At 61.7% G+C, this 13953-nt stretch overlaps 1 protein-coding gene across 1 annotated transcript; it reads left to right on the top strand.

Annotated features, from left to right (window-relative positions):
* Positions 1-2328: 2328 nt before the first annotated feature.
* On the top strand, positions 2329-11560 carry LOC138068021 (adenylate cyclase type 10-like; the record flags this gene model as incomplete). Its single annotated transcript, XM_068952499.1, has 16 exons — positions 2329-2428; positions 3214-3318; positions 3882-3920; positions 4272-4415; positions 4714-4916; positions 5685-5714; positions 5890-6081; positions 6323-6444; positions 6860-6936; positions 7279-7468; positions 8512-8564; positions 8984-9069; positions 9674-9739; positions 10323-10409; positions 10820-11103; positions 11479-11560. Coding segments are annotated over 16 exons (1860 nt in total), but the record flags the coding sequence as incomplete, so codon positions are not given.
* Positions 11561-13953: the final 2393 nt, after the last annotated feature.

The raw sequence follows: 13953 nt of genomic DNA, 5'->3' as shown, positions 1-13953 counted from the left end.
GGGAGACTTGTGGCTGGACACAGCGCCACGTTTTCCCCAGCTGAAGCAAGCAAAGCCTCAAGTCGGTAGCTCCAGGTACCTGCTGAAGCTGCCAGCACGGCCGAGCGAGGATGCTCTTCCAGGGGTTAAATAAAGAAACACTGCCATCATCTCAGCGTTCTGTAGGGAGTCACAGACCACAGCAAGAGGACGCTGAAGGCGTGCCATGAGAGTCTCTGGCCTGTGGTTTATTGGGAAAGCTAGGCTGCGGGGAAGCCACCACCCCCGTTGCTAGTGCTCACAAGAGTCGAGGGCTGTCAAGCAGCGCGAGAAATTCTCTCCCCCTGGCCCTAGTGCAGTTGCCTGTGGCGCTGTGTAAGCGCTTGAGCCGGCTGCAGGAGGAGCTTGGCCCTGGTGTAGGGCCAAGTGGTTGCTGAGGTGGGGAGGGTGGGTGGGAGGGTGTTTTTCTGCAAGCGGGACTGGTTGGAAGTGTTCCCTAGTCAGAAAAGTCAACAGCACTAGCAGCCTCATCCTGTTGCCCTCTCTGGTTGATGCTGCTTAGTGGAGAATGGCTGTACATGTGTGCATATAGATGTAGCCAAGAGGGATGCCCCTGTGGGCGAGGGCGCTGCTTGTGCTGGGGTCGGCCCAGCTCCCAGCTGAGCTTGCCTTGGGGAGCAGCCAGCCCTTGCTGCTCACTGGCAAGAGAGGGCATTGGGCTAGGCGTCGCCACGCTGCTGCGCGCTCTTCCTGAGGAGGCAGAGCAAGCCTGCTCGGTCGGCCTGCATCATCAGTCTCCCGTAGGGGTGACCGCTTTGCCTGCCTCGTGGGAAGGAGGAAGGAGGAAGCGTGTGAGCTGGGCTGGCAAGCAGCGTTCCGAACCTGGGCCTGGCTCGGTGTGTGTGCCTGGCTGTCGCCAGCAGGTTGCAGTTGTGTGTGTTCTGTGCAAGTGACTTGTGCTTGCTTGGGAGACTTTGGTGGGCCCCGAGGCAGCAGGGGGAGCCTTCTGGAGGCAAGAAGAGAGACCATCTTGGTAGCCTCTCTCTGAGGGCTGAGGCAGCAGGAAAGAAGGCAGGCTGGTTTCTGCTGCCAAGTGCTCTGCTGTTTGAGGTCAGCAGCACAAGGGCCCAGGCTCCTCTAAAGCCCCTGGTCCCCCAGGCCTGGGAGGGGCTGGTGCTCCCTCGCCTGGCCATTGCCTGAGGGAGAGGCACAGTCCGAGAGGGACACTGGAGGCTGCCTGGGCAAGCAGCCGCTGAGTGTCACCGTGTGCCAGGCACGCCAACTCGTGCAGCTGCTCCTCTGCGCGACTGGGGAGAAGGGCAGCTTTGGCGTGCGCGGAGCACGGCCTTGGCTGCTAGCCCTCGTCCCCCGTAGAGCCCGGCTCTCCTCAGTGCTGCTGCTTTGGTGGCAGGCAGTTGTGTGGCTCGGGGCAGCGGCTAAGGTGGACGGGGAGCTGCCTTTGCCTACGCGGAGGCAGAGGGCCGTGCGTGAGCCAGGGTGCCCAGCGTGGCTCTGTTTCCCTGGGGCATGCAAGGTTTACAACAGCGTTCTCACTCGGAGCAGGGACCTGGAGCTGCCTCCTGCTGCGGCTTTGGACTTTGTCTTGCCCTCTCTGATACGCCGGTGCGCCGTGGTCCTGGCCCAGCCCTGTCCATCTCCTCCCGGCCTCCCCCAGGAGCCGTGTGGATGGAGGTTGGCTGTGTCCCCCGCTGCCCTCCCTTCCCCCCCCCCCCGCCGGGAAAGCCCCACTTCTTTTTGCAAAGAAATACAAGTCCTCCGAGCAGCCCCGGAAACGCCCAGCTGTGTGCTGCAGTGGCCGTGCTTTTGGGGAAGCCTGGGCTGCTGGCTGTCAGCACGTCTGTTAGGCCCTTTGCGCTTGGGAACGTGGGAAGCAGCTGCTGTTTCGGCCACGGGTGGAGGTCAGTCGCCGTGCGAGCCTCCTTCAGCTCTGTACGGGAGACAAGTGCGTCGCGCTAGCCACATCTGAGCAACCGGCTCGGCGTAAGGAGGGAGCGGGGGGTAGCTTCCCGGCAGTTGCTGGGTAAGCAGTGCCTTGCCGAGGCTGTCACTGTTAGCCGGATCAGCGTAGGCGACAGTGGACAGGTAAATGATGACACGCGGACGATGTCACTGTGAGCCGACTGTGACCTCCCCCGGCCCCTTGGTGACAGAGGGCCAGCCGCGCCTCCCAAAGGCCAGTGCGCAACGCTGTGCAGTGGTGTCTGGTCGTCCTCCCTGGTGGGCACGGTGGGTCGTCTTGTACTGAGGTACCGCAGGTACCCCAGGGCGCTGACGATGTCTCGTGCCTGGGAGCGAAGGTCAAAGCACTGCTCAGAACTGGGGGAAGTAGCTGCTTACGTCCCCGACCTGCTTTTGTCTGAGGACTTGAAGCAGGAGAACCGTTGCGTTCAGAACTTCCACGGAGTGCTGCTCTTTGCGGATGTGTCAGGTGGGTCAAAGCGTTATGAGGGGCGGGCACAGAGGAGGAGTCACCGACCCGAGCCGTTGGGACTTAGCGGGCCTTTTGGAGCCCTGGTCGTCCCGCCTGTGGTAGAGAAGGGGTCAAAGGAGATGTCGTTTGCCGCTGAGGTCTTCCGCTTTGGGGAAGTAGCGCTCGGACGTAGCTGAGGTCACAGCCCGGGGGTGGTCTTTGCTGGCAGCAGCCCTGCGGCCTGCTTGTGGTCAGCCGTCTGCTCAGAGCAGTGTGCGTAGGGAGCCCTGAGGCTGCCGGAGCAGCAGCTTGGGCCCGCGCTGTTGCCTGCAGTGCTCTCTCTGGAGCTTTGGGGAGGTGTGAGGTGGGCCAGGCTCTGGCTCATGGAGGCCTGGGAGAGGAGGCCTGGCTGCCTTGCCTCCCCCTTGTTAGTCTTTGTCAGGGCCAACTTGGAGGAGCAGCTGCTGCGCAGAGGAGCTGGCTGGCCAGGTGCTGCATTAGTTGGCAAAGGCCTCCTGGGCTTTCTAGCTAAGGGTGTTGCCTGGCTGTAGGCAAGAGGGGAGGCAGCCAGGGGACGTGCTGGAGGGTGGCAGCCAAGTGCAGGAGCGGGTAGGTGTGAGCATGGGGAAGGCGCCCGTCAGCGAGCGCTCAGAATGAGAGGGCTGTGCCCGCTGTCAGGGGCACGCCTGGGTTCTCCCGGAGCGTGGTGCTCTTGGCTGGCTGAAAGCGACGTGGAAAGTGCCAGGTCCTTCGGCCCTGTAGACGCGTCCTGATTTCTTTGTGCCTGTGTGTCCCTGTTGCAGGTTTCACTGCTCTGACAGAGAAATTCAGCCAGAGCATCAGCAAAGAGCGGGGTGCGGATGAGGTAGCGCAAACCCTCAATCGCTACATGGGTGACATTTTGGAGGGTAAGTGCCGTTCTGCAGGACTGTGTGGGATTGGGCCACGACGAGAGAGAGGTGCTGGGCAGCCTGCTGGGCAGCCTGCTGCTGCTGCCGCCTCCTCCTTGCGCGGGCTGGGGGTTCCTATGGGGCTGAGAGCCGCCAAGAGCAGCTGGGCTCTTCTGGCAGGTGCTTTCTGCTCCCCACAAAGACTAAGGAGGTGCCCGCTTTCTCAGCACCCACCCTTGGGCTTGTGGAGTGACCGCTGTTCAGTGATGGAGGAAGATTTTGCTGGTGTTGGGGCGCAGGGGGGAGCGGGGGCATCTAGCCAGTGTTAGTGCCCAAATGAGCTGGGGATGGGGGCGCTGACCAAAGTGTGCGTTCCCTTCCCTGGGGCCTTGTCACAGGGCACAGTAGCGTAGGTGCCAGGGCTGTGGTCCCTGTGAGCAGTGTAGCTGCTACGGTTGCTAAGTTGTGCCCCCAAAGCACCGCTGCTCTTGTGCTGCTCTCTGAGCAGAGCGGCTTGTCCTGCGGCCTTCCTGAAGAAGGCCTAGCTGCAACTCTTGTTGTGCTTTTTTTTTGCTCCGCAGAGCTGCTGGCTTTTGGTGGAGACATCTTGAAGTTTGCAGGTCCGTGTGCGTAAAAGAGACGTGGCCTCGTCTGCTGCAGCTGCAGACGAGCGCTAGGGGAGAGGGGAGAGAGAGCCGCGAGCTGGCAGAGCCCCGAGGGGTGGCTCTGCTGGCACGCAGGTGCCCAGGGGGAGCTGCCGTCCCGGGCCCTGGCGGCGTGGCTGCAGTTGTAGCTGGCGGGGCAGAGGGGGAGGTGTGCCTGTGGCCAGGGTGCTGTAGTTGAGGAGGAGGCCTTCACCCAAACGCGTTTTCCCTGGCACGCCTGCTGGCTTCCGCTGTCCCGGCAGGTGGGTGCAGGTCAGGGAGCGTCAGGTGTCACGAGAGCCGTCCCTGTCCCCTTGCTTTCCCCAGGGGATGCTGTGCTGGTGCTGTGGAGAGCAAAGCACGCGCAGCTGAGGGACACCATCAGCCTGGTGCTGCAGTGTAGCCAGCAAATCCAGGAGAAGTACAGGATCCGTGAGACGGACGTGGGTCTGAAGCTCCGACTGAAGATAGGTACGGGGAGTGCTGCGTTAGGCTGCTGCGCGTTCTCGGGCAGGCGTTCACGAGCTGCCTGCATGCAAAGTGAGCCGGTGGCTGGCCAAGGTGCCGGTGTGGGGCCCCCTGATTAGGACCCCCTCCCCGGCCACGATCAATCCTGAATCCATCAAGTGGGACGCCTGCGCTCGAAGCAGTTGAGCGGAAGAGCCTGGCTCCGGGGCTGAGCTTCAAAGCTGGCCTGGGAGGAGCTGAGCTGTGGCGGGCTGTGGAGCTAAAAATGCTCTCTGCATCAGTTGTGCTTGTCTCTCCCCAGGGATCTCTGCAGGGCATATGTCCCTCCTGACTGTTGGAGACAAAAAGCAGCAGCACTTCCTGATCCTTGGCCAGGCCGTGGGGGAAGTGTGGCAGGCCCAAAACCTTGCCAATGCAAGTGACGTGATCCTGTCAGCCAGCTGCTGGGAGCTCTGTAACCAGAACAAGATCAAGACCAAGAGACTCAAAGGCCAAAGCGCTGTGAAGGTGGGTGGGACGGCCTCTGGAGCAATTCTGAGGGCCTGGGCGTGGACGTGGCTGTGAGGGAGGAAGGTGCGAGAAGGGCGAGGAGACGCGCGTGCAGGGAGTTCTAGGTGTCGACGTAGGTGGGGAGCCGTAGCTGTTGGGGAGCAGTTTTGTCTCAGGGTTGTCTCTGGATTGCGCTGGGTGGCTTTGAAGAGGGGGTCAGGAGGCGCTGCAAGAGTCTGCCTCAACGGGTACTGTCCTCTGTGGGTCCTGGAGCTGTCCTTGAACGCGTTTTTGCACTGTGTGCCTTTAGGTTACAGGCATGGAACGGATGTCTCTGTCGGAACGCGAAGACATCTTCTCCAAGTTTACCCGAGCCCAGCTGAACTACAGTTCTCCTGAGGCGTCAGGTGAGGCCCATCTGTGGCTGCCCAGAAAGGTGGGGGCGGGCTTGTTCAGGGGCCAGCGAGGAACGCCCTCTGCCCTCTCCCCCTTGCAGTTAGCATTTGTGCCTTTGGCCCTGGGGCGCTTCAGCGGAGGCACTCGCTGCTTGCCCCTGCTTCCCGGGGCCTGCTCTGGCTGAGCACCTGCAGGAGGAAGAAATGTGCAACTGGAGGAGCCTTTCTCTCCCTGAGTTCCAGTGCCAGCCCCTGCTTTCCAACTGCTTTTCCCTAGGCAGGCTCGTAGTGCCGGCCTGCCAGTGACCGCCTGGATTTTCCTTCCCTAGGCATCCTGAGGCCTGCTGTTACCCTGGCCCCTCGGCATGCTCTGGGCAAGTTGCTGCGGAAGTACGTGCCCGCATCTGTTCTGAGGAAGGTATGGCCACAGCTGCCGGGAGCTGTGTTTTTTTTTTGCCCCGAGGGGAGGATGTCTTCCTCCCGCTGAGCGCGCGTGCTGCTGCCCACGTGTGGGCTCTTGCTTGGTGTTTGCTGGGGGCAGTCAGCTCTTGGGGAGAGCTGGCTGCTGAAGGTGTGCTGCTCTCGTCTTCCAGATTGATGACAGGCAGCCCCCGGACTACTTGTGCGAGCTACGGCCGGTCACCTGCCTCTTTGTCAAGCTGCAGTTTGCTGCCGATGTCAACTTAACGCAGATCTGCAAGGCTATCCAGGACAGCAGCGTGATGATGTTGGAGATCCTCCGTCCTCACAAGGGCGAGATCAACAAAATCTCCATGTTTGATAAAGTGAGTGTGGGGGAGGAGCCCACCGCGCAAAAGTGTGGGCAGCAAACGAGAGGGCAGTGGCTCTCTCGGTCTACTGAGCAGTGGGGAAAGGAGAAGCAGCTCTGCCTCGGCGCTGGGATCAGCACCCTCTGGCTGGGGGTTGCCCTGAAGCTCTGCTGCTCTGGGCAGAGGCTCGACTCGCACGGCACGAGCCGTTTGCCGTAGGCGTTGTCGCAAGCTGTGCTGCCCCTGTCCTTGGCAGGGCTGCACGTTCCTGTGCGTGTTTGGGCTCCCTGGAGAGAAGCTGCCCGACGAAAGCGTTCACGCCTTGGAAAGCGCTGTTCAAATCTCCAAGGCGTGCTCCTCGAGGCCTAGGAAAATCGAGTGAGTGGGGAGGCGCGTTGCCCGGGACTGCGCGGGGGAAGGAGGCAGGGATGGTTTCTCAGCGAGACGTGCCCTCTAGCTTGGCCTCCTCTGTCCCTGGGAGGAAGGAGACAGTGCCCTGAGAGGTGCCCCTCTTGCCCGCGCCGAGGAGGCGTGCTGTGGCCGGCTGGAGTCAGGGACGTTCCGCCCGTCCCAGCTGTGAGGCCTCAGGGGAAGGGTTGAAAACTGCCTGGCTGCTCTCGGGAGCCCCTTTCACCTGGGGGCGTTACGCTGCGGAGCTCTGCAGGTCCCCGAGGTCTGCCCTGCCAGGGCGGGAGGTGGTGCGAGGGGAGCTGGGTGAAGGGGTGAAGGTAGGCGGGCAGGCAGGCCTGTGCGCGGGCGCTGCTGAGCGCCTGTCGCTCTCCGTGTGTGTCAGGGCCGTGTCTGTCGGGGTTACCAGCGGGACGGTGTTCTGCGGAGTCGTAGGCCATCGCGTGAGGCACGAATACACAGGTACGAGGGGTTTGGCTGAGGAGCGGGCGGCTGGGCTGGCTCTGTTCAGCCGGAGCAGCGTGTCAAAGGAAGAGGCAGAGCGGCAGGCAACACCCTGTTGCCCGTACGTGCTGGGCTGGGACGAGGCCTTGGCCTGTGTCCTGTGTCGTGTGGGGAATGAGGGAGGCAGGGCGGGCGTCGCTGCGGTGCAGGGGACCAGGCTCAGAGCCTTGTTGTTCCTGTTGGTTGTGCTGCCTACGGTTTGGGGCTTGCCTGTGCTGGAGGCGATGCAGCCGTTGGCGGTGAAGGGTGGAGCGGGTTGGTTTCATAGGTAGGTGAATGCGTGCTCTCTCTGTGTGGCAGTCATTGGCCAGAAGGTGAATCTGGCAGCCCGGCTGATGGAGCACTACCCTGGGCTGGTGTCCTGTGACGCAGCGACGTACGCAGCCTCTAGGCTGCCCCGATGGTGCTTCGAGGAGCTGCCGGAGGCAAAGATGAAGGGGGTGGTCGATCCTGGCCCCGTGTATCAATACCTGGGGGTGTCGGCGAAGTGGTGAGTGTCCTGTTTGAGCGGGCTGGTTGGGGGCAGGGTGGCACACAGGCTCCAGTCCTGGTCCGCCAAGAGGAGTTGTGCAGAGCTGGCCCCCGCCCACACCCCCCATCGCGGGGGCTGAGAAGATGGAAAGGCAGAGCACGGGTATGCTTTTGGCCTGCCTACGCTGGTGCCTCCTGCTGTAAGGAGACGGGGAGTGATGCCGGAGGGGTGGAGAAGGCTTTTAGGTGTCCGTAGGCACAGAGGGGCCTTGCAGCCCCTGTCCAAAGGGCTTCCAGCTGTGCTTTCTGCCCTGTGCTTGCTCCATTGCGCGCAAGACTAACGCAGTGGCAATTCTGCCCCAGGGAGGTGTTCTCCCAGCTGCTTCTGAGCATGAAGCTCCCGGAAAGCTTTTGGTCAGGCCAGGACTCAGTTCCTGAGTGCCTCCTGGTGAAAGTTCAGGTGTTCCCCTGGGCCAGGGTTTGGCATCCTCTTTGGAGGCCGTTTGGAAGGTTGACGTTGCCGTCCCCTTGCAACTTCAGAAGAACTCGAGCCCAAGGTGCCTGGTGCTTGGCACCTTGGCCCAAGAAGTGACCCTTGTCGTCCTGTTGCACGTCGTGGCTTGAAGTGTTTTTTCTTGCCCGTCTTTGCCTTGACAGCCGCTGTTGCAGGGCCCCGCTTCTCGAAAGCGCTGCCTGTGAGCAAAGGCCGGGGGACCAGAGACTTGTTTGGCTTGTCCTGCGGGGTGCAGCAGTGTGCTAGCCAGTGGCACTGCCTGGCTTCTTGCTCGTGTCTCTGCTTCCTTGGGCTTTGGCCCGTGGTGCTCGAGTCTTGATGCTGTCTGGTGTCCCACTGTGGCCGTTGGGCTTCTTCCTGGCTGCAGCTTTGCTAGTGCTCGTTTGGTGTTTGCGCTCTCTGCTGGGCCAGTGGGAGCGTGGGCAGGATTCGCTCCGGCTGGAAAGAAGAGCGGGTCCCCGGGAGCGCACCCTCAGCTCCACGCGTGGCTCTACGTCCTCCAGCTTCTGCCTACTTCATTGGCTTTTGTTTTTCTCTTCCCCCGCTAGCAGGTTTGGCATGGATGTTACGAAGGAGAGGCCCAGCTATTCCGCGTTGCTCGGTAGGTGGAGAACGCCTTGGCCTGCCGAAGGCCAATTTGTTGCCGTCGGTACCTGTTCCGCTCTGGGAACGCAGAAGCTTTTGCGAGGGATGGTGTTGCCTGGCGTGGCCCTAAGGGTTTGGTGCATACCTTGGCTCCTAGCTGGTTGCTGTCTTTGGGGTTGGGCTACAGCTAGAGGTGGGGAGCAGGGTGAGGCGTGCGCTGGATGCTGCCTGCCGTGCTGCATAGCTAGCGTGGCGGGACCTTTCCAGTGTGCAGTTGCTCACAGCCTCAGGGCTAAAGCGATGGCCGTATTTGGGATTGGGGAGGAGATTTCCTTGGGTCTGACTGACCCGCTGCGGCGGCAAGAGAGAAGGGTGCCGACGGCTGTTTGCTTTTCGGCTCGCTGCAACAGCTCGCTTTCTTGTTTGCCTTCCCAGGTCGGGAGGAGGAGATTGCCCTCTTTGAAAGTCACTTGAAAGCCTATGTGGATAAGAAAGCAAGCCACATCGTGGCGTTGGAGGGCGTAACGGGCTCTGGAAAGAGCCATTTACTTACGGAGCTTGCCTCTTTAGGCCAGGCTGCTGGGCTCAGGTGAGTGTTGCTGACCGGGACCTGTGGAAGGCTTTTGCTGCCCAGCCGCTGATGTCCGTGGGCTGCTGGAGCCCCTCTGCCCTCTGCCCGGGTGCGTGGCCCTTGGACTGCAGCATCCCTGCAAGGCCTGCAGGAGCTGCTGCTGAGGAGCAGCTGTGTGCCCTCCTGCTCCCTCTTGAGGGAGCTAGAGGTGGCTGCTGGAGCCACTGCTGTTGAGCTTCCTTCTTTGGGCCAGGCCCCAAGCAAAGTAGAGCCCGAGCTCAGTCAGGGCTTTGGCCGTAGCCGCGGACCCAAGAGAAGAAAGCCAAGTGGCCCTAGATTCCGCCTCTGCCCTAGAGCTTAGTGTGAGAAGCCTGCGGCTGCTTGGGTCCCTCTCTGAATCTCAGTGCCTTTTGCTTCTGCATGGCAGGGTAGTGGCTGTGGAAGCGCTGGAGCTCAACCTGAAGCAGGTCTACTCTGCCATGCGCATGGTGCTGGCTGTGGCCATGGGCCTGCAGGCCTGTAAATCGTGCAGTGCCAGAGAGCTCGCCCTGCAGGAAAAGCTCCAAGGGCTGGTGGAAGAGAGCAGCTACTGCCTCCTCAATGCGCCTTTCGTCGTTAAGGTGAGAGCGAGAGGCCTGTGTGGCCGTGGCGAAGGCCTGCTTGTGAGGCGTCCTGTGGCTGTTGTGGTTGGGACACTGTGCTGGGGAGTGGGCTTAGCTCCCTGGTGGGAGCAGCAGGAGGGTAGCACAGGCTGGGCTTCTGTTTGTGGGTCCAAAGAGGGGGGCGAGGGGGCCCCTTGTTAGGGGTGAGTGCAGGTGCCAGGCTGCTGCAGGCAGTTGCCGGTGTCTTGCTCAGCAGCCTGGAAAGGGCATTGCAGAGAGGCTTTGAGAGGGGGCTGATGAGCTGGTGCTGAGTTCCCTGGTGCGTGAGCAGCGTGCTCCCTCGCGCGATTGCCACGGCGAGGGAAGAAGCTCTTCTCCCCCCTCATGCCTCCCTGCAAGAGCTCTGCCAGAGACCCTCAGCAGAGGGCCTCCGTTGTAGGCTCCCGGTGACGTGCGCGCTGCGTCTCCTCTCCACTGTGTGGGGGAGAGGTAAGATGCTGAGGGCAGCAGAGGCGTTTTGCTCGCTTGGACTTGCGTGGTGGGCAGGTGTGCTGAACCGCCCTGAGAGGCTGTTTCTCTGTGACTCTGCTTTTCTGGCCAGTTTCCCCTGTCGGAGAAGGTGTCCAAGATGAGCAGCGCTCAAAGGACAACGGAACTGGAGTTGGTTTTTAAGAAAGTGCTACAGAAGGTGAGCCGTTCTCCCCATGCTGGGTCCGAGAAGGAAAGCAAGGCCGCAGGCTGAGGGCTCTGCGGGAGAGTGGTGGGAGCTGGTGGGAGGACAGTGTAGCGGAGTCCTTGCCCTGCAGAGGCTAAACTGCCCGTGCCATGCCCCCTGATAACTTTCCTCCTGTTGGAGGAAGCTGGAGGGCATGTGCTCCGGAGGAGGAGGAACGGTGTCTTTCCGTGCCACCGTGCCCGAGAGACCTTAAGAGTCTCGGAGCACGGAAGAGCGGGTGAGATTCTGAACAAAGAGGTAGCTGGGGAGAGGAGAGCGACTTCTGCGCGTCCTCTGTGTGGGGAGAGGTCGGCCAAAGTTTGTCCTGTGGAAGATGCTTGAGAATCCCTCAGAATCCACCCAGACCAACGTGCTGGTTTCAGATCGTTGAAGACGAGCTTGTCCTGTTTGTCATCGACAACGCGCACTACATCGACTCTGCCTCCTGGGCTGTTATGTCGCATGTGCTGAGAGATGTCCCGCTCTTTGTGGTCCTGGGCTTTGCTCCTGCTCGCTACGGAAGACAGAGGCTCTGCGAAGCTGCAGCAGACATCATGAAGTTGCAGCAAACGACCCACGTTCATCTGGGAGAGCTGAAAGCTTCAGCTGTTGTGCAGAAAGCCTGCCGGGAGCTGGGAGTTGTCAGCGTGCCCAGGGAGCTAGAGACGTAAGTCCCAGGCGGGGCCTCGGAGCTCTTCCCGAGGGCTTGACCCTCTGCAGAGGGCAGGAGGGAACGAAGATGGTGGGGCCCCATGGTGGGGGCGATTTGCTGGGGCCGAGGCTCTCACTGGTGCCGGGGAGCATCTAGGCTGTTGGGGCCAGGAGAGACGAGGCTTGCAGCTCTGTGCCTTGGGCACTGTGCGCGACTCTTTTCCTGCGCGTTCCAGCAACCGCTGTATCTTCCGGGCAGCTCAGATGCCAAAGGCAGTGGGAGTGCTGGCCTGTTCAAAAGGGAGGTGTAGCTGTGGCAAAGATGCTGGTGTGAAGCGTGTCCCACCTTGCTTTGCCTGTGTCAGGCCCTGCTGGATCTGCTCCTTTCCAGGTTCCTGATGCAGAGAAGCTACGGGATCCCATATTACTGCGAGGAACTGCTGAGCGACCTTAAGCGCCACGACATGCTCTTGTTCCAGCTGCTGCGGGAGGGCGAGAAAATGGAGGACAAGTGGGAGGGCCTCTTCAGTAAGCACCGTTGTGGCTGACGGCCTGGTTGCTGTGGCGCATCTTCCAGAGCACGTTGTTGCCCTGGGCTTCCCCTGTGAAGCTGGCCCAGGCTGGTGTTGCAGCAGTAGAGGCCTTGGCCTGGCTCAGGCGTGGGCTCCTGCATGCCTTGCTGCTGGGCTAGCCTAAGCACAGGCTGGGGAGTTTGGGTGGCTTTGTGGTACTGCTGTAAGACCTGCCCGGGGGGGATGAATGCTAAAGGGTGGAAGATGGAGGGCAAGCAGGAGGTGACGGCCTGAATCGTCTCCCTTTGAAAATCGCTTCACGCTGCTCTCTTGCTCCGCTCAGCTTCTGTAAGGGAGGCTTCCCCTGCCGCAGCCTCCTGGAGCTCCAGCGCGGGGAAGGAGCGCAGGGTGTGCACCACCAGACCTGACGTGAACCTGCAGAGCATCGTGCTTCCCTCCACCTTGAAAGGTGAGGGGCCGAGCCCCGCCGCGGCGGCTGGCGGCTGCACGGAGGTTCTTTCCCGGGGCATGGGCTAGAGAGAGGCTGGGTGTCTGTGTGCCCTGGGTTGCGACTGCCCAAGGGGTTTGGTCCCTAGGAAAGAAGGCTACAAATGTAGCGTCTGGTGTGGTGAAGCTAAGGCAGCCTCGGCAGCCTCAGGCTTGGGAGAGGGCAAGAGAGAGAGCTGTGGCTTGTTTTTGACAGGGATTGCGCTGGCTGAGGTGGACAGCATGAAGCCCTCGGAGCGGATGGTCTTGAAGTGCGCAGCCGTCATCGGGCCGACGTTTACCACCGAGCTGCTGTTTCGCCTCCTTCCCAGGTGGACCAGGACCAAGATGAACAAGGCGTTGAATGTCCTGGTGAGAGGCAACATCTTGAAGTGGCTGAACGCTGGGAAGGTGCCAGAAGGCAGCAGTGTTGCCACCGAGGGGTCCGCCACCTCTCTGGAGGAAGAGAGCGGTAAGTGGTGATAATGCGCCCCCGGGATAATGCGTGGTAGGCTCCTGCTGCTCCGGGCTGTGTGCCTGGCGGGGCTCGCCAGGGCACGCTGCACTGCCCCCTCCGGTGGTGTGTAATGGGCCAAACGGCCGGCCTTGCTTCTGCTGCCAGCAGCCTCGGCAGCTGCTTGCGGGGGTGCAGCTGAAGGCTGTGCGTTGGGAGGGAGAGCAGGGCGGTAGCCTGTTGCGCAGGCGGTGCTGGTGTCGGCAAGGCAAGCGGGTCCCTTTCAGCCTAGCGCTGCGCGGCTCCGAGGGCAGGAGCGCTGGTTTCCTGCCAAGGATCCACGCCAAGGCCTGTCTTTCGTGCCCCGGCTGTGGCCCCAGCTGTGGCTGATGTGAAGCCCCGTTGCCTTTCAGGGGCCCAGAAGCGGTGCTTGGGCGAGACCGAGAAGACCGCGAGGCTGCAGTCTGGCGTCCTGACCTTCTGCGCCCCGCTGCTGCGGGAGGCTGCCTACGAGCTGTGGCCCAAGGGACAGAGGGTGGCCATGCACCGCAAGTGCGCGGCCTTCCTGGAGAGGCAAGCGCACAAGTGCCAGTGCTGCGGCGGAGGGGACTTTGTGGCCTTCCACCGCTTGGCCCTCGGCAGCGCCCAGGAGGCAGAGAGCTGCGACGACCGTGCCAGCGAACGCTGCTCGTCCAGCTGGGAGGCCTGGCTGCTCAGAAAGGAGGAGCTCAAGAGGGATGAGCTCCGTGCCACTCCGGGTATGCTAGCTGCCGTGCTTTGGAGCCTGGGCCCTGCGCGCTGTGCTTGCGCAATTAATGGAAGCGCTGCTCTGTCTCAAGCGCCGTGCGCAGAAGCGTTTTGCTGAAGCCTAGGGACGCTGTCAGCGCAGGGGAGAGGCTTCCCTAAGACTAGCTTAGTCCTCCACTGAGGCCAGCTGCACCAGCAGAGCCATGCTGTGGGCACAGCGTAGAGCCTCTGTGCCCCGGAACGCCCTCCTGCCTTTCCCCGGAATGACCGGAGAGCAGCCCATGTCCTTGCAGTGACAAGAGCCTTGCGGTGCACCCCCCGGCCCCGCAGGCTGAGGCGCCTTTCCTGGTGGGTGTGCTACGCTTGCCCAAAACATAACAGCCCTGCCGGGAAGGCAGCTCTCGGGGGAAGGGGCCAGGAAGAGAGCTGCCGTCGGTCCCTTTGACTCTGCTCTCCTCCCCTTTCGGATGGAGCATGGCAAGATGCAGCTCTTCCCGCGTGTGAGGTGAGGAAGCGTTTAACTCGTGCTTTGTTTCCAGGTAGTGCAAAAGCTCTGCAGAAAGAGAAGAGCTTCTTGGAGGAGACTTTTCGGTGAGGAGAGCAGGTTTTGGTTCTGTTGGGAAGTCAGCGGGCTCAGGGTCTGCAGAGGGGGCAAGTGGAGTTTGCA

The sequence above is a fragment of the Struthio camelus genome, chromosome 8 (genome assembly GCF_040807025.1).
Source record: "Struthio camelus isolate bStrCam1 chromosome 8, bStrCam1.hap1, whole genome shotgun sequence".
Classification (NCBI taxonomy): Eukaryota; Metazoa; Chordata; class Aves; order Struthioniformes; family Struthionidae; genus Struthio; species Struthio camelus.
Note: the sequence above shows the minus strand (reverse complement) of the source record. Positions and strands in the feature narration are given on the sequence as shown.